This window comes from Salvelinus alpinus, chromosome 6 (assembly GCF_045679555.1).
Source record: "Salvelinus alpinus chromosome 6, SLU_Salpinus.1, whole genome shotgun sequence".
NCBI lineage: Eukaryota > Metazoa > Chordata > Actinopteri > Salmoniformes > Salmonidae > Salvelinus > Salvelinus alpinus.
This window is the reverse complement of record NC_092091.1, coordinates 26,270,838-26,289,953: the sequence shown is the minus strand read 5'-3', so window position 1 is coordinate 26,289,953 and position 19,116 is coordinate 26,270,838. Positions and strand designations below refer to the sequence as shown.

General features: G+C 42.8%; 1 protein-coding gene across 2 annotated transcripts in view; it reads left to right on the top strand.

Moving 5' to 3' along the window:
* The window catches only part of LOC139578455 (FAS-associated factor 1-like), an 89,213-nt gene extending 70,542 nt beyond the window's left edge, over nucleotides 1–18,671 (top strand). For both annotated transcript variants that reach the window (XM_071406058.1, XM_071406059.1), the window contains exons 16-19: nucleotides 3,192–3,272; nucleotides 3,580–3,657; nucleotides 7,565–7,780; nucleotides 17,828–18,671. In XM_071406058.1, coding sequence (XP_071262159.1) covers nucleotides 3,192–3,272; nucleotides 3,580–3,657; nucleotides 7,565–7,780; nucleotides 17,828–17,911 — 459 coding nt within the window. In that variant the 3' untranslated portion in view covers nucleotides 17,912–18,671. The remainder of the gene's footprint in view (nucleotides 1–3,191; nucleotides 3,273–3,579; nucleotides 3,658–7,564; nucleotides 7,781–17,827) is intronic.
* Nucleotides 18,672–19,116: the final 445 nt, after the last annotated feature.

Below are 19,116 nucleotides of genomic sequence, written 5' to 3'. Positions count from 1 at the left end.
TGTTATCAGTATAAAAGACACCTGTCCACAACCTCAAACAGTCACACTCCAAACTCCACTATGGCCAAGACCAAAGAGCTGTCAAAGGACACCAGAAACAAAATTGTAGACCTGCACCAGGCTGGGAAGACTGAATCTGCAATAGGTAAGCAGCTTGGTTTGAAGAAATCAACTGTGGGAGCAATTATTAGGAAATGGAAGACATACAAGACCACTGATAATCTCCCTCGATCTGGGGCTCCACGCAATGGTAGGATTGCGTGGAGTGGTAGGATCAGTCAGTGGTAGAATTATTTTTTGTGGGGGGGGGTTGAGATGATTTGTCCTCGGGGTTTCGCCTGCCATTTCAGTTCTGTTATACTCACAGACATTATTATATATACAGTTTTAGAAACTGGAGTGTTTTCTATCCAAATCTAATTATATGCATATCCTCGCTTCTGGGCCTGAGTAGCAAACAGTTTACTTTGGGCACGCTTTTCATCCGGACGTCAAAATACCGCCCCCTATCCCAAAGAAGTTAAGCGAGCGGGTTGGTGGGTCGCGGCTTGGTGGGTCATGTTTCGTAGAAATAAATATATATGTGTGTGTTTTATAATACACTGCTTATAGTTTCCTTCATCATTTTGACACAACTGTCAAATCGCGGGAATTCCTATCGCTGTCCTTGGTTCTGAATTCGCTTGTAGCCTAGGCTATTTTCCTGTTTGTTTACCTTTCACGTGGTAGTCACTAACATGCGATGGTCAATAGCGATGGTAGGCTAATGTTATTATAACGTTTGGGCAATGTCCAAATCCATGGCTCGAACATGCAGTGCGTTGAATAGTTCCATATTGAAGCCAATAAAATAGAAAAACTAGATTTGCTACATGTTTGTTATATCTAGGACTATTTTAGGGTTAGTGTATATAAATAATAAACTATATTCAAATGATAGAACAAACATCCATGCCTCCTGCCAAAGAGCTCTTAGGCCTACATGTGCGCACATATAATTACGTTCATGGAACAAGAGATGCGATTTATGTTATGCTTCTGACCCGATCCTATTTAGAATTATTGTTGTTTAGTTCTAAGAAACAGATTGTTTCTGGTTAATTGGATTTACAACAAACCCATGAACGGTGAATAAGTTTGAGAATGTACATGGCTTGAATAAAATGCCATTTCAAATGCCATTTCCCTTTCTCTTTTTATTGGATCTTTGTCCAGCTCCTGTGAAACGTTTGGATGTGTAAAACCCTCCGTAGTCTAAGTTGCCTTGTCTGTATTATATGCCCACGGGGAGCAATTATGGTGCCTGTAACTGTATTTATACACACAGCCTTGTTTTATTAGAATTTGATTAGAATTATGCATTCTTTTTAGGCCTTATCAATAGCATAGTGAATCTAATCTTGCTTATTGACTATGTTTGGCATGTCCATGTCCAGACTGCAGTTTACAGTAGGCCTAGCCCCTGTGATTGCTGTAGCCTATGTTTAACCATGTATTTATGTAATGAAGCAATGCAATTAGAACAATATGGACAATGCTATTTAACGAACTGGCTTGTAACGGACTAACATTCGATTTTAGAGTCGATGACAATGCAATGCATTGGACCGTAAATACACAACTTGAAGCAACCACATATTTAGCAATGGAGCACGTTCTGATTGGCCAGTGAGGGGCCAAGCCTCGACACACCCACAACTTGTTTATTAATCAAAACCTAGTCCTTTCTCGCTACTGCGCCCATAATTACTGTTGTGAAAATAGCAAAAATATTTCTGACACACCCCTGAACCGGTAACTCTACCTCCAGCACTAAGATTTACCGTTGCGTTAGGTGTGTTGAAATAGAACCCATTATGTACATTTCGCCCCGATACCTCTACTTTTACTCTCTTCAATGGGAGTAAGCTCTCAGGGTGTTGCTGTACTCTGACGTGAACCCAAAGCCTCCACCACGTCTCCCATCCCAGGCCGGAATGACTTGTTCCTGTACCTGATGGTCGCCCCATTGCCAGCGTTGCTGCCCCAGACTGCTTTGAACTCACACCTATTCACTATCTGTGGCTGTCCTGATCTGCTCTCCCACTCCTCTGTGGACAGACCCAGACACTACAGACATCTGCCAACATCACACTCACATTCCTCACTGACTGACGTGCCTGGGAGGTAGACAGGAGCAGAGCCAAAAAGATACTTTCACACACATTACAGCAACCTTCACTGCTTCAGCCACGTCTACTTGTGGTTGTCTGTTTAGTTAGTTATTTTAACTGCAAATGATGTGTTCATCAGCAGGAAAACATTCAGTGTGTTATAGTGTAATCCTTTTGATCGCTTTTACTTTCAGATACAAAGTAGTTGTATTGTACACCATACAATACTCTGTAGATAATTGAAGGCACCATGTCTTGTTCATTGTGAGTGGTACCTCAACAGTTAAACCATAGTTTTATTTTGTTTGTTTCATGATATTTCATCAAAGGTAATGAGCACAATAAAGAGCGTAATCATTTACAGTAACTGTTATTTTGTGACTGGACGACTGCGTTTACAATAAGTGATCCATTATTATTTTGTACTCAACCCTGCTACTACAGTGTCTGTAGGATAAAGGGGAAAATGTATCATCTTCATTTTCAGACTTCAATACGACAGCTGACCACTTCCCCCTGCCCAGCGCATAAACCCCACAAATTACAATAGCGTCACCTTTTCACATCTTTGACACAAAGTCCAGCGTTCAGAAAAGAAAATGTAGTCTCCCAAGCTCCAAAACAAATGCCAGTGCTGACACAATGGAAACAGTTATTTTTCTCTGCTTTAGAAAGCCTCTTACACACAGCAGGTAGAAAAGCAGCAGTCTGCCCCTGTACAAACAGGAGCTCTGAGGGAAAAGAAAAGAGCCCTCCGGTCTGTTAAGGAAGTCAAGGCCCGAATAGATTCCCTACTCCCACATGATACTCTTTCAAACCTTGTGTCTGACAGAAAGCATTCGGTTCTCTCATTCAGCTCTACTCCAATTCCTGCTGCTCTGCTGCCCAGAGTCACAGCTATTCAACACAGCACAATATTACATGTGGCAGAGGGAGAAAGCAACTTTGTATTTTAACAGCTTTTATTGGTGTTTGTTTCGCTCATAACTTTAAGATATTTGTCTTCTTTTCTGACCTGGTCTCTTTCTCTCTATCCAGGATGAACGTGAAGCCAGGGAAATGGTGAAGAGGGAGCAGGATGAGGCCTACCAACTATCTTTAGAGGCTGACCGTAAAAAGGTTGGTCATCAACTCGAAAACCCACAACACAATGACATGGATCCATTCTCATCAGATAGATGTTTGAGGGTTTTTGAAGATCCATTTTAGCATTATCCTCAAGTGAAATATTATACAGAACACAAGTATAAAGTATATACCCTTTTATAATCATGTTATGATTGTGGCCAATGCAGGGTGTTGTAAATGGTTATTGTGAATTTGCCCAGTAAACCTGTTAACAGCCACATTATTGATTGCTTGATCACTGTTCATAATGTTTTGACTTTGAATGGCTGGATTAATAAAAATATATTTGTTTTTTCAGAGAGAAGCACAGGAGAGAGAGCAGGCAGAACAGCTTCGCCTGCAACAGATCCAGAAAGAAGCAGATGATGAGAAGGAGGTGAGAACATGAACCATATCTCATAATGTTTGTTTAGAGAAATAATGTACCACTTAGATATTGTTGTAACACTGAAAACACATGGTTAGTTTGTTTTTTAAACATTGATATTTCAGTCTGTTCCTTGTTGCATATCAGACATTTCCATATCTTTTGTTTGTGGAGTTTATACTAGCATGTGATCCCTGTGGTGGGGTCAGAGACACAGAGCAACATGTACTAAACTCTAGTGTGTACAGTAAGGCCTATCCCTGTTAAGCTTGTCATACAGAGATGTTATTGTCCTGTTCAAATGCCCTACAACACACAAGCTCATATTGAAACCAAGTGAACAAAAGCGGGAGTACAAAGCACGGTGGGACAAAGAAAAACAATTATGGCAGTGGGAACGCATTTGTGAATGCTGTAGTTATAGCTCCTTTTAGCCAGCTGATTGGCTATTTACTCAGCAGCAAACTCTACAGCCAGCAGGGATCAGGTGAACCAGCTATCTGAGATGATTTGTCACATTAGTTAAACAGCCCCGGACAAAAGCCCTGTCTGTCCAGTCTTAATTATATCACTGTAGTCCTCTAGCCCATTGCCATGGTTTCTTCTCCGCCAACACACTGCTTGTATCCAACAAGTGTAGATATTCAGCAACATGATACCCAGCAATGAGCACGGTTCCATGCACACAATAATATGATTATGGTGGTTAGTCAGATTAATGCAATAGTTTGTTTAAAACATTTACATGCTTTGAAAGAAGAAGGATTTCCCTGATAATCCTGTTTATATGGACACATCTGAAATCAGGCTACTTGATGGGACTTTTGATTTAATGCAGAAAATCGACCAATGAAAATAATAATTATACCACATTGACCATGTTATTTTTGCGAAGTACATTTGATTCTTAGTTCGGACATGTAAAATTTGTATGTGAAAACAATTTCTAAGATGCATACTATCAGTTTTTCAGAACTCACTAAACTCGTGCGTAAGAGGGAGGCTTGCGCTGCTGTTGCTGGCACATGTGCAGATCAAATGGACTGCTGGAAAGCCGATTTAAGCAGGTCCTAATGATTCGAAAGATTGCTCAGGAAATCAGGTGTTTAAATTGGTATATGCTTGCATTTATTTTGACCTTAGGCCGATTTTAAGATAAGTAGAGTAAGGTGTTTACATGACTATTTCCATGCTCGGCCTACTGCCATAATCAGTTTAATATCGATTGATTAGTATGCTTGTAAACGTACTCAATGGCCCCTCTCTTGTTTACATGTAGTATGTACTTGCAGTATATACCTCAGACAGGCTTACCGGGGCTTTTTATAAACAGATAAAACTGCAACCTATCGAACAACGCGGACTGGAAAGAGACGCACACGCACGCTAACACACGCACTCTACACACACGTGCATTGTAACGTTGTAATATAGTTGTATTGCGGTTTTATACATTTTGTATTGTAGATATGTATCGGTGTAATAATGTGTTGTATATTTTTTTCTCTAATTGCCTTAATCTTATTTGGATATCAGGAAGAGTAGCAGCAGCTAATGGGGATCCTTAATAAATGCAAAATGCAGGTACCTTATTGTGGCCCTAAAGGCTAAAACAGGGGCAAACATAGACATTTTATTTTTTGACTTGACCTGTGTGTGATTGTATCAGGTGTATTTTCAGCCTGTCGACTGATGCGTTTCACGAATCTGGTTGTGTGTCTGCCTGGTCAAGTGTGAGGCAGGCAGGAGGGTGTGTTTAATGATGACAGTGGAGACTTAGAGACACTAGTGGAGTCACTAATGAAGCCTCAGGGACAAGAGGGGGGCAAACAACCTGGAGGAAGACGCACAACAACACACATACCACAACCATGATCACATACAACAGTGGTGAGGTAAAGGGAGGTCTCTGTCTGTGCCAAGATTGTGTATGACAGTCTTTTAACAGGTTGTACATCTTCATAGATTACATCTAGCTATACATCAGTATTACATACAGTTTGTACATGCATCAGAACTTCATGAGTCATCACTCAAGAGTATCTGGCACCGGAACATCTGTGTTTCAACAAAGCTGGAGTTCAAAACACAGATCTAGTTCCAGATTGTTTCGCTCTATCGCCCGCTACTACTACTGTTGGTCGTCGGGTAGAAAGATGGAAGAGATTAAGTGGAGCCTGTCTGTCTGTATGGCGTGTGGAGGAAGGACAACAGCTGTCCCAACTGTTCAGAGCTGTGTGCTGCTTACCCCTGGTTGTGCCAACGCCTCATTTCTCTGACATTGTGTGTGAGTAAACAAGGCAGCATGGTGTCCCACACCTGGAGCCCAGCCAAGCACCTAGCCAGCCACTCAGCCAGCTACTCACTCCCTCCCTGGCCTACGCACAGACCAGGGCCCAGATTCACAAAACACTTCTTATGCAAAAACTTAAGTTTCTTAAGTAGAAAAAATAATAAAAGAAGTTCGTAAGTGCAATTCCTCAACAGTATCTTAAGATTTAATGATTATCTTCTAACAAATCTTCTTAAGATGTTTGTTGCTAGGCAACCATTTTAGCTAGCTTTCTAGCTAGCAATGACAATCATGTTAGCATATTTCTTACTGAGATTTACTGTTCTTAAACATGTTATTGGGTTTAAAATAATCAATACTGAAACATTCGGATGAAGTTTGAGTGAATGTTCAATTGCTTTCATGAGCTTTTTCTCTCACTGCCTTGAGTTTAAGATGAACTTTTTTCTTAAGGAGAAACATAAGAAATAACCTTTTTGAGGAATAGCAACTTTGCTTAACTTCTTAAATCCATAGTTAAGAGGGGGATAAAAGGAAGTTAAGAAGAAATTGCTTTTAAACAAGGTTTTGTGAATCTGGGCCCAGAACCCTCCAGTCTGCCGCGCGTCTACGTTTGTTTGTGCCCTGCACCACCCGCCACAATACCCCGCAGGCTGCAGGAAAACAAACACCACAGTAAACACACAAGGACAAGGGGAATGCATTCTGTGTCTTTGTGTGGAGAGGGAGGTGAATGGAAGAGGTAGGCAGAGTGAGAGAGGCAGAGGGGGGGAGTGGTGATGTCATTATTTAACACATCCAGGAGCCCCATGGTGCTCCTGTCAGGTGCATGCATTGCCCCCCTCCCCCTCCCGGCCCACTCCTGTGGTGGTGTTTTTCTGGGGGGGTTTTGGCGGTGAGCGGTGATGCTCCTGAGTGCTCTTTGTGTGGAGCGGACTCTGAGTGAGGCGTGTGGCTTCAGACGCCACAGATCTGTGTGCTGCAGGGGGCCCTAGGGGCCCCTTTACCAGGCCCCTACCTGGGGGAGAGCCTCCGGCACGCGCCCACTCAATGCTTGGAGCTGCTAATGAACTACTGTTGTACACTTTTATGAAATATAATTGCATTATGGTTGGTAAATAAAGCTGCCGTGTGTTGTCACAGCATATGCTACCCACTGTCAAAACAGGAACAACAAGCTGGAGGGAAAGAGCCCGCGAAAGCCACAGGTCCTGCTCTGTGACACTGGAGACCTGATTAATTTCTCTGCTGTTGATGAGGCTAGCCTTTTTGTTCTGGGCCGCTATCTAATCTACCTCGACACGAGTCAGCGTTGTACTGTATGTCTTAATGGAGGAGAGGCAAAGACTAGCCTACATGTTTTGGAAGAACAGGTCAGAGGATTCGATGCCTTATAAATTACTCTGAATCCATATGTTGTCTCGTAATTAGTAGTTTGAGTCCCCATTTCTACCACAATTTATTAAACAGTTACAAAATCAACCCAGTATTTATATCTTAACATTTAAGTAGGTGTATTGTAAGCAAATAAATCACACCTACAATGATCATATTGTCCAACTTCGAATAATCATGGCCTTCCGTACCTAACTACCTAACTCTTTGTCCCTCCCCTTTGTCCAGGCCATCCGCCTCTCATTGGAGCACGCCCTGCCGCCAGAGCCTGCGGAGGAGGGAGGAGAGCCAATTAGCAAGCTGCGTATCCGAACCCCCAGTGGAGAGTTCCTGGTGCGGCGCTTCCTGGGCAGCACCAAGCTGCAGGTCCTCTTTGACTTTGTGGCCTCCAAGGGCTACCCCTGGGAGGGCTTCAAACTGCTCACCACCTTCCCCCGCAGAAACGTGAGTACAGCCTTCAAACACTGCAGTAAACACAGCTCTCACACACACACATCAATTTAGAGGCTTTATAACAAGATAGAACCATGGTCTATAATGACTAACATTTAACTCTGTTTAGCTTTCTTTGCTCAGTGCCTGCAGCTCCCTAACTACAGGTACTGAGCTGTCATCATCAACTCAGCAGAATGCTCAGTGGTCCTGAATGTAATGTAACATCTCTGCAGGAGAAATCCACAGTAATAATTGGCTCATCCCGGCAAGTGGCTCGAGTTTGTTGCTCATCTCTATCCCTAGTGCCCAGAGAGTGTGACTGTTCAGATAGTTAGAGGATTGCTGTAGAATTAAAAGCCATGGTGGGCTAATGAGAAGTGTGTTTTTCATGCGTGTGCATGCGTTCACACGCAAGTGTGTTTTTGCTTCTATCCACAAGTGCATTTCTAATTTGATGAATATTAATTAGGAGCCAGTGCACATGCACAAAAGAGCACTGGCTACTTAGGATACAATACAGTCAGCAGTATTCTCCTCAGCCGTGGTGTACGGCGCAGCACCGACCGGAGTTCTCCAAGTAATTAGAGCTGGTGCCCACGCTCTGCTCTGTGCTGTGGCAGGTAGCTAATGAGCACAGTTTTAACTACCTGCTTAATTGGAGCGGTGGAAACAAAATAGGATTTCCATTTGTGTGTGTGTGTGGGCCTGCCCAGACACCCTGCCATCCTGGTCTGTAGGGAACATGGGAGTACAAACACTTTTCTCTCCCTAACTCTCTCTCACACACACACACACACACTATACACATAAAAAATGTACAGGCACATACACTGAGTGTACGAAACATTAAGGGCACCTGCTCTTTCCATGACATAAACTGACCAGGTGAAAGCTTTGATCCCTTATTGATGTCACTTGTTAAATCCACTTCAATCAGTGTGGGTGAAGGGTAGGGGACAGGTTAAAGAAGGATTTTAAGCCTTGAGATAATTGAGACATGGATTGTGTGTGTGTGTGTGCCATTCAGAGGGTGAATGGGTAAGACAAAATATTTAAGTGCCTTTGAACACAGGGTATGGTAGTTAGGTGCCAGACGTACCGGTTTGTGTCAAGAACTGCAATGCTACTGGGTTTTTCATGCTCAACAGTTTCCCGTGTGTATCAACAATGGTCCCCCAACCATAGGACATCCAGCCAACTTGACACAACTGTGGGAATAATTGGTGTCAACATGGGTCAGCATCCCTGTGGAACGCTTTCGACACCTTGTAGAGTCCATGCCCCAACGAATTGAGGCTTTTTCTGAGAGCAAAAGGGGTTGCAACTCAATATTAGGAAGGTGTTCCTAATGTTTAGAATATATATAAACACGCACACTACTGTTCAAAAGTTTGGGGTCACTTAGAAATGTCCTTGTTTTTTAAAGAAAAGCCATTAAAATAACATCAAATTGATCAGAAATAGTGTTAATGTTGTAAATGACTATTGGAAACGGCTGATTTATTTTTAAATGGAATATCTACATTGGTGTACAGAGGCCCATTATCAGCAACCATCACTCCTGTGTTCCAATGGCACGTTGTTAGCTAATCCAAGTTTATAATTTTAAAAGTCTAATTGATAATTAGAAACCCCTTTTGCAATTATGTTAGCACAGCTGAAAGCTGTTGTGCTGATTAAAGAAGCAATAAAACAGTCCTTCTTTAGACAAGTTGAGTATCTGGAGTATCAGCATTTGTGGTTTCGATTACAGGCTCAAAATGGCCAGAAACAAATTACTTTCTTCTGAAACTGGTCAGTCTATTCTTGTTCTGAGATATGAAGGCTATTCCATGAGTGAAATTGCCAAGAAACTGAAGATCTCGTACGCTGTGTACTACTCCCTTTACAGAACAGCGCAAACTGCCTCTAACCAGAATAGAAAGAGGAGTGGGAAGCCCCGGTGCACAGCTGACCAAGAGGACAACTACATTAGTGTCTAGTTTGAGAAACAGACACCTCACAAGTCCTCCACTGGCAGCTTCATTAAATAGTACCCGCAAAACACCAGTGGCAATTTCTCACATGGAATTCAATTCATTTCTCAGAACAAGAATAGACTGACGAGTTTCAGAAGAAAGTACTTTGTTTCTAGCCATTTTGAGCCTGTAATATATATTCTAAACATTAGGAACACCTTCCAAATATTGAGTTGCAACCCCTTTTGCTCTCAGAAAAAGCCTCAATTTGTCGGGGCATGGACTCTACGAGGTGTCGAAAGCGTTCCACAGGGATGCTGGCCCATGTTGACACCAATTATTCCCACAGTTGTCAAGTTGGCTGGATGTCCACATACTTATAAAAAAGTATGTGGACACCCCTTCAAATTAGTGGATTTGGCTAATTCAGCCACACCTGTTGCTGACAGATGTATGAAATCGAGCACACAGCCATGCAATCTTCATAGACAAACATTGGCAGTAGAATGGCCTTACTGAAGAACTCAGTGACTTTCAACGTGGCACCGTCATAGGATGCCACCTTTCCAACAGGTCAGTTCGTCCAATTTCTGCCCTGCTAGAGCTGCCCTGGTCAACTGTAAGTGCTGTTATTGTGACGTGGAGACGTCTAGGAGCAACAACGGCTCAGCCGCAAAGTGGTAGGCCGCACAAGCTCACACAACGGGACTGCCGAATGCTGTAGCACGTAAAAAATCGTCTGTCCTCGGTTGCAACACTCACTCCCGAGTTCATAACTGCCTCTGGAAGCAATGCCAGCACAATAACTGTTTGTCGGGAGCTTCATGAAATGGGTTTACATGGCCGAGCAGCCGCACACAAGCCAAAGATCACAATACTCGATGCGAAGTGTTGGCTGGAGTGGTGTAAAGCTCGCCACCTTTGGACTCTGGAGCAGTGGAAGTGATGAATCACGCTTCACCATCTGGCAGTCCAACGGACGAATCTGCGTTTGGCGGATTCCAGGAGAACGCTACCTGCCTCAATGCATAGTGCTAACTGTAAAGTTTGGTGGAGGAGGAATAATGGTCTGGGGCTGTGTTTCATGGTTCAGACTCCTTAGTTCCAGTGAAGGGAAATCGTAATGCTACAGCATGCAATGACATTCTAGTTGATTCTGTGCTTCCAACTTTGTGGCAACAGTTTGGGGAAGGTCCTTTCCTGTTTCAGCATGACAGTGCCCCCATGTGCAAAGCGAGGTCCATACAGAAATGGTTTGTTGAGATTGGTGTGGAAAAACTTGCCTGTCCTGCGCAGAACCCTGACCTCAACCCCATCGAACACCTTTGGGATGAATTGGAACGCCGACTGCGAGCCAGGCCTACTCGCCCAACATCAGTGCCGGCCTTCACTAATACTCTTGCAGCAATGTTCGAACATCTAGTGGAAAGTCTTTCCAGAAGAGTGGACACTGTTATAGCAGCAAAGGGGGAACCTACTCCATATTAATGCCGATGAATTTGGAATGAGACGTTCGACGAGCAGGTGTCCACATACTTTTGGTTATGTAGTGCCTAGTGCATTTTGAAAGTATTCAGACGTCTTGAATTTTTCCACATTTTGTTACGTTACAGCCTTAGTCTAAAATGGATTCAATTGTCGTCGTCCCCCATCAATCTACACATAATACTTCATATTGACAAAGCAAAAACAGGTTTTAGAAATTGTTGCCAATTTATAAAAAATATCAAATGGAAATATCACTTACAAAAGTATTCAGACCCTTTACTCAGTACTTTGTTGAAGCACCTTTAGCAGCGACTACAGCCTCGAGTCTTCTTCTCTGCAGATCCTCTCAAGCTCTGTCAGGTTGGATGGGTCGCGTCGCTGCACAGCTATTTTCAGATCTCTCTAGAGATGATCGATCTGTTTCAAGTCCGGGCTCTGCCTCGGCCACTCAAGGACATTCAGAGACTTGTCCCAAAGCCACTACTGCGTTGTCTTGGCTGTTTGCTTAAGGTCGTTGTCCTGTTGGAAGGTGACCCTTTGCCCCAGTCTGAGGTCCTAAGTGCTCTGGAGCAGGTTCTCATCATGGGATCTCTCTGTACTTTGCTCCGTTCATCTTTTCCTCTATCCTGACTAGTCTCCCATCCCCACAGCCTGATGCTGCCGCCACCATGCTTCACCGTAGGGATGGTGCCAGGTTTCCTCCAGACGTGATGCTTGGCATTCAGGCCAAAGAGTTCAATCTTGCTTTCATCAGAGCAGATAATCTTGTTTCTCATGGTCTAAGAGTCTTTAGGTGTCTTGTGCCTTTTACTGAGGAGTGGCTTCCGTCTGGCCACTCGACCATAAAGGCCTGATTGGATGAGTGCTGCAGAGATGGTTGTCCTTCTGGAAGGTTCTCCCATCTCCACAGAGGAACTCAACTGCTGTCAGATTTACCATCGGGTACTTGGAGGCTACTGTGTTTTTGGTACCCTTCCCCAGATCTGTGCCTCGACACAATCCTGTCTCGGAGCTCTACGGACAATTCCTTCGACCTCATGGCTTGGTTTATGTTCTGACATGCGCTGTCAACTGTGGAACCTTTTAATAGACAGGTTTTTAATAGACAGCCTTTCCAAGTCCACAGGTGGATTCCAATCAAGTTTTAGAAACATCTCAACGATAATCAATGGAAACAGGATATACCTGAACTCAATTTCGAGTCTCATAGCAAAGGGTCTGAATGCCTATGTAAATAAGCTATTTCTGTTTTTTGTGTTTTTTTTATACATTTGCACACAAACTAAACTTTTCGCTTTGCCATTGTGGAGTATTGTTTGTAGATTGAGGTGGAAAATAAACTATTTAATCAATTTTAGAATGAGGCTGTAACGTAACAGAATGTGGAAAAAGTCAAGGGGTCTGAATACTTTCCGAAGGCACTGTATATGCCTTATTCACAACTTAGGCACACTTTAAAATCCAAGGATTCACAGTTTTGTCTTCAGAATTAAAACCAAAGAGAAAGTAAACAAGAGTATTAGACAAAGATAAAAATGTGTCTTAATCTCCAGTGAAATTCCAGTAGATGTGAGGCAGAGGAGAAGAAAGTAGAGTTTATTCTGTGTCCCAAATGGCACCCTGTTCTCTATATCATGCACTACTTTTGACTAGAGCCCCATTGGCCCTGGTCAAAAGTAGGGCACTACATAGGAAATATGGTGTAATTTGGGAGACAACCTAGCAGAATGTGCCAGTGTATGTTTGTGCATCGGAACACTGTTCCCAGTCCGTCTAATCTTCCAGCTCTCCTCTCTAATTAAAATGAGCCTCAATCTCCTCCAGACGCTCCCACTGTTGCTCTGCTCGGATTAGTGGATGTACCACTATTGCATTTGTAATGCACCACAAATGTTTAAACTTCATCTCTCCTTACTTCCCATGCATGACAAGAGAATTGCCAGCAATAAGAAATCAATTTAGTGCAAGATGATTAAACCGAAAGAAAAGAAAATGTGTTGCTGACTTTATACATTGGTTTCTTTGGCTGCTTGTTTGTTATTGGGGAAGTTTCATTTTTGGTCTTGGCTTCAACATTTCTCTTCACACTCACCAGCACCATGTGGTCTAGCTACTTAGGCTGGCTACGTTTACACAGGCAGCCCAATTCTGATATTTTTTTCACGAATTGGTCTGTTCACTAATCAGCTCTGAAAAAGATTTGATGTGAAAAGATCTGATGTGATCAAAAGACCAATTGGTGGAAAAAAAGATCAGAATTGGGCTGCCTGTGCAAACGCAGCTGTACATTTTTCCAGTCATGAGTTAACCTAGCTCAGTAGACCCAACAGGTTTTAGATACCAAAACATTGTCTACACGTTATATTTTTCTTCACGTTGTGATGCTGTACTTTGTGCCAGGTTTTACCTTACCCTAATTGATGTTCCAGGTTTCTGAAAATAAAATAATGAACAGTGCCAATGTGTAGGATGATTTAGACAAAACTCTAGCTGAGGAAAAATATACCGTGCAATGAAATGATCCTCGTGTCCAACTGAAATGGACATCAAAGCTGCACCAGTTGGTTCGTTTCAAGTCTGAAACAGTGAAGTGCACAGGAAGAAAATGGCAGTTTTATTGATATAGTCCCAAAATACATACTCTTAACCCAAAACTCTTTCTACAATATCCTCTCCCACCTATATGACTGTGGGGTATAGCTCGAAAGCTCCATGTAGGATTTGCTCTGATTCCAGTAGCTCTCTGACTTATCACACCTCTGCCTCACAGTGCTGTACATGCATACTGTACTCAGTCTCACACTTTCTGAACTGTGTTTGTGTTGGCTCTGCTCTATGCAGCATATAGCGCTTGTGGGAGCAGAGTGCTTCCTCTTCAAGAGAAGTTAAAAGCTCAAGGCCTGTTCCCCTAGGTAACGGCAGTCCCCCCTTTCACCCTCCGGTCCTCCCTCCCTCCTCCAGGCCGCACGGCGTCCCTCTTTGAAGTGGGCTGTTCACGCCCCGGCTCTACGTGTTGCCATCGTTCCTGGAAGCACATAATGGTCTCCCACTGCTTTTGTAATTGGCCGAATAAACACTTGACAACACAACTTTAAAACAGAAAAGCTATTTGGTTTTAATTGACAGAACCCAAATGGCTTAATTAAAAATGCGTTATTTCAGCTGCATGTTTAATTATGTTGGAAACGGACATCTTGAGACGGGTGTTTTTATCTTTTCACTCAAGTTATCAACATACTAATGAAGTGGTTTGAAATATTTATTTTAACTTCAAGTGTTTAATTATGTTCAGTGTTATGATTTCCTCATGTTTAACTTAAGACAATAACATGGAGTTAATCAATTATTTTCTGAGATGTAAGAGCAGATTGTCTCTAACGCATATAAATTTGCCAAAATGTTCCTACTACGGTAGTTCTTCACTAGAGATTGGAAGTTGAGATCCAACATGATCTCAAATAAAATCTAGAAATGTAATCCCTCAAACATATACTTGCAGAGGGAGGGTGGAAGCTCTGTTCGATGGTAAGAATGAAATTAATCTTGTTTTATTTTCTTTATACAACCCACATATTGATGTTCACACTGAAATCTCTGTAGTCCTTGTGTAACTTGAATAAGTTGTGTACATGAGTGATGCTTATTTCGTTTTTTTAACCATAGACCTAAATAAAGATTTTAGATTACATTTTCAGTGGGATTAGACTATTTTGACAGTAGTTTATTTTTTTATTTTTTTAAATGGAACCTTTTAATTTAGCAGGGAAATACCATTTGAGACCCAGGCCTCTTTTTCATGAGCGCCTTGCATGTATACGTCATACAAATGTACAACATTTACAGTAGTAGTGGATCTATCAAGCAAGTTGGCATCTCTCTCTGCTCAGTATTTGTTTGGCCACTGTGTGAGGCCTGTCAGGATGAGTGCGTGTGATAGGGTTAAAGGATTATCCACTGTCAACATCATCAAGCACTGGAGAACACACTACTGCTCCGGATTTAACCGGAATCTTCAAAACGCTCTTAAAATGACCCTTCACAAACCTGTGCTGGACTTTCATGTTGTGTGTCATACACCTAGTTGGTTTATCTACTATGCTAACATATGCTAATGCTTGTGCATTGCCTTTATCATAGAGCTGTTCTTGATAAGATTGTTTTGTTAGCCGTGTCATGAATAATGTTGGAATGAATATGTTTGTGTGTCATGCGCTGCCGTATGTGTCAGTCAGGGGAGAAGAGAATTCATCGAGTCTAGGCCGAGCCAGACAGTGAAAATATGGAGCTGGTATCACGACGCAGAGTGGAAAACAACAGCTTTGTTTGTTGACGGATGCCTCAATGCTTGTGGTCTGTTAATTGGATAACAATGTAAACAATCAGCAATAGCGCTTGTCTCCTGTGTCAGTGTGGCATCTTGTTTCTCTACTTTCTTTTTAGAGTCAGATGCTCCCCCCCCCCCCCCCCCCAACACACACACAGCCGCACCTGATCCTCCCTAAACCCTCATTTACTCATACCTGATGCTGTGGTGTCATAACACGCCTGTCGGGTTCATTTGCATAGCTGGCATTTGTGAAATACTGAGCAAAAGGTGGGGAGAAAGGCGTTCACCCGTTGGGGTCTAAGCTGTTAGCAGCAAGCCATCTTGCTTTGCCCTCGCTGCGGTGTGTTGTGTAGGTTGCCGTGGCACCCCCTCCCTGTGCTGCCTTACACCCTCAGGTCATACTGGGGAGCGGAGAGCCCAGATGACAGAAGAAATTAGTATGAGGAGATGAAGACAAAGAGCCTCCATTGGTGTGACATTTCCCTGTTCATCTGGGAATAGCAGTGTTTGCTGATGAATTCTTGCTCTTTGAACTCCCGGCATCATAGCTTTGAAATGATGTACTTTATCTAGCTCTATTGAAGGTTAGGTTTTGGATGTCTCAATGATCATTGGAAATATGACTCATTAGGAAAGTTGACTCATTGAGGGGACAATGGGTTTGTTACCATATCTGTGTGGTAGAAAAGAGGAGCATGAGATGTTATATCAGGGAGTAGATCAGCCTGTTGGCAGCAAAAGTCACAATACATCCTACTTCAATGGAGAACCGGTCAAGACAATTTACAACTACATGGATTACACCCCCAGCCAGAGCGGTGATTGAGAGACACATCTGTCAGGATCTTTACACAGCCAACTCTGACTCCACGGTGAGAGGAGAGGTGGGTGTTTTGACTTGGTTTCAGCGCTCATGTTTCAGCCTCCTCAAAGGTCTCTCAGCCATTACATTACCTAGCTGTGTTTCTCCACCTAATCTGTCTTCGTGAGGATGGGCTAATCAGTGTGAGGTAAACTCTGACCTTACTGCGCTGGTTGTCTGAGGCCTGTTAGTTAATTACCACCCCAGTGATCATAATAGGAGGTCTAACCACAGGCAGCAGATAAGTCCTGGCCTGGCCCCCACGTCACAGAAGACAGAGGACCCAGGTGTGGGGACGAGGACGACAGGGGCCTATGTAACGAGAGACCCCCAGTGATTAACCCTCATAAGCTAGGAGGCAGGGTCGCCTCATGTTAAACAACATAACCATGTTGACACACGGGTAAACTAACGAAATTAGTTGTATTATGGGTGGCAATGCATCATTACGGTCTTGCTCTGCTGGTGCGCTCAAATTGGATTTTAATTATTTTTGCGCTTATTGATACACACTATGTGTGTCACTAATATTACCGTCTACCTTACGTATTTGTGTTTGTTCATTCACTCAGTAGGGAAGGTGGTTCGTTTTATGGTCGTAACACATCGTACAATGCAGGGCCGTGTAGAAACTACAACCGTTTGGATGGAAAAACAGAAATGATCAATCTCTCTTGGAAATGTAATGCTGGACACTGCAACAGAAATGATCAGATTGTTGCCTCAGTCCCAGCTTGTCTACATGATGGAAGAGACTTAGTTCACGCAGAGTACATCTCTTTGCATGGCGTACATTGGACATTGACTTTTGTGTACATATCCCAAGGTACATAAAGAAGTGTTCAAGGACATAAATGCTAAGAATTGGAATAGTTGATCATTGTTACTTTTTTATCAGCACATTGCAACTGAATACTTTTCATGTAAACAAGTGATTCTTAAACTGTTTCAGCTTGAGACCCAAATTAGAAATTTACTGTCCTCTGGTGACCATCTTCCAACGACCCAATTTAAGAAATAGTGTGTTTTATTATAGATGTATTCTCATAACTCGTAACCCACTTCGCCCATGGCCACTGGGTCCTGGCCCATAGTTTAAAGGAATATTTTGGGGTTTTGGTAGAGGCCCTTTATCTACTTCCCCAGAGTCAGAAACTCATGGATACCATTTTTATGTCTCTGTGTCTAGTATGAAGGAAGTTAGAGGTAGTTTCACGAGCCAATGCCCGTTAGCGCAATAACAGGAAGTCTATAGGTATCTGCTAGCATGCTAGTATCCCTTCATGAAAGCCTGATAACACATGCAGTGAAAGGTCACTTTCAACTCAAGCTAGAACAAAGACTTGTAATGACTGTGTCATGTAACCTGTATGAATGTGAACTAGTCTCATGGTTCTCGATTTGTTCTTTCTCCTCTGCAGATCACCCAGCTAGACCCAGCCTCGTCTTTACTGGAGGCCAAGCTTTTCCCTCAGGAGACCCTGTTCCTGGAAGCTAAAGAGTAGGACTGCCTGGCTGTGGTGGTGGGACTGGCTGGAAGAGTAGTGAAGAGCTCTAGCATGGTCCCAGTGGGTCTACAGAGACCGACCACCCTCTCACACAGATGTGAACTCTTAAACACACAATACACAACATACAGTACACTACTCAGACACAAACACCCCCACAAAACCCACACGTGAGATTCTCTGCTCTCGGCCTTTGCATCATACATGAATGCCTAGTGTACACGTATGCACAGAGAAGCAACCACAAGCACACAGCCAAACTCTTTCGCCCCTCACTTAATTGCAATGTCATGGTTTTCTCTGCCCACAATCTTACAGTATGATCAAGGATATTAAAAATAAACTTTTGAGTAGAAGAACAGCATCACGGACAAGGACTTCCCACTACAGTACGGCTGCTATTTTAGACGTGTTTCAATAAAGTAAACAAAAAAAGCAAAGAGACATTTCCTGGAGAACGCTGGACTATCTCATCTCCACCTGCATTTGGCTTGTACCCTCTTTGCTCCCTCCACCCCCATGCACCTCCATGCACCCAGCCAGTGACGGACCCATCCAACCCGACCATCACAAGCAGCCAAAGAGGCTCAATGTTCCTGATCTGCACCCCTCCTGCTCTGCTCCGACCAGCCTGGTTTTAATTTCAAAAGGCTCCACAACCAACTGTTCCTCCTTTATTTTTCTTGATCCTTTTTAAGTTTGATGCTGTATTAGTTTTAGTTTGATATACATTATATAAAATATATATGAACATGCATCGGTCTGAGCCAGCACTCTCTTGAAATGCACACAGACACACACGTCGGTTGACATTTTATATTATTATTGTGGCCTTAATTATGTTTTTTTCCCCTTCTAATTTAAGTTATATCTTAATACAGATTTGACAGGGAACATTTTGAGGAGCTGGATAGGCTATTCATTTTGTAAATTTCACTTGGCACATTATTTATAGTATTACATTTATTTTACGCCTTTATTTTTAACATTGGGCACGTTCCTATGCTTAGACGTTGCTGACACATGACAGGTCTAACAATGCCTGGATAGATATTTTAAGTGTCAGCTAACCACATGTAGCAATTTGTCAGTCGACGATGACGTGGCATGCAACCGTTGGTTGTTGCGTCGCCTCACCTTAGATGTGGAACGCGCCCATTATGATTTCAGGGTTTCTGTCATTGAGGCATCAGCAAACTTTC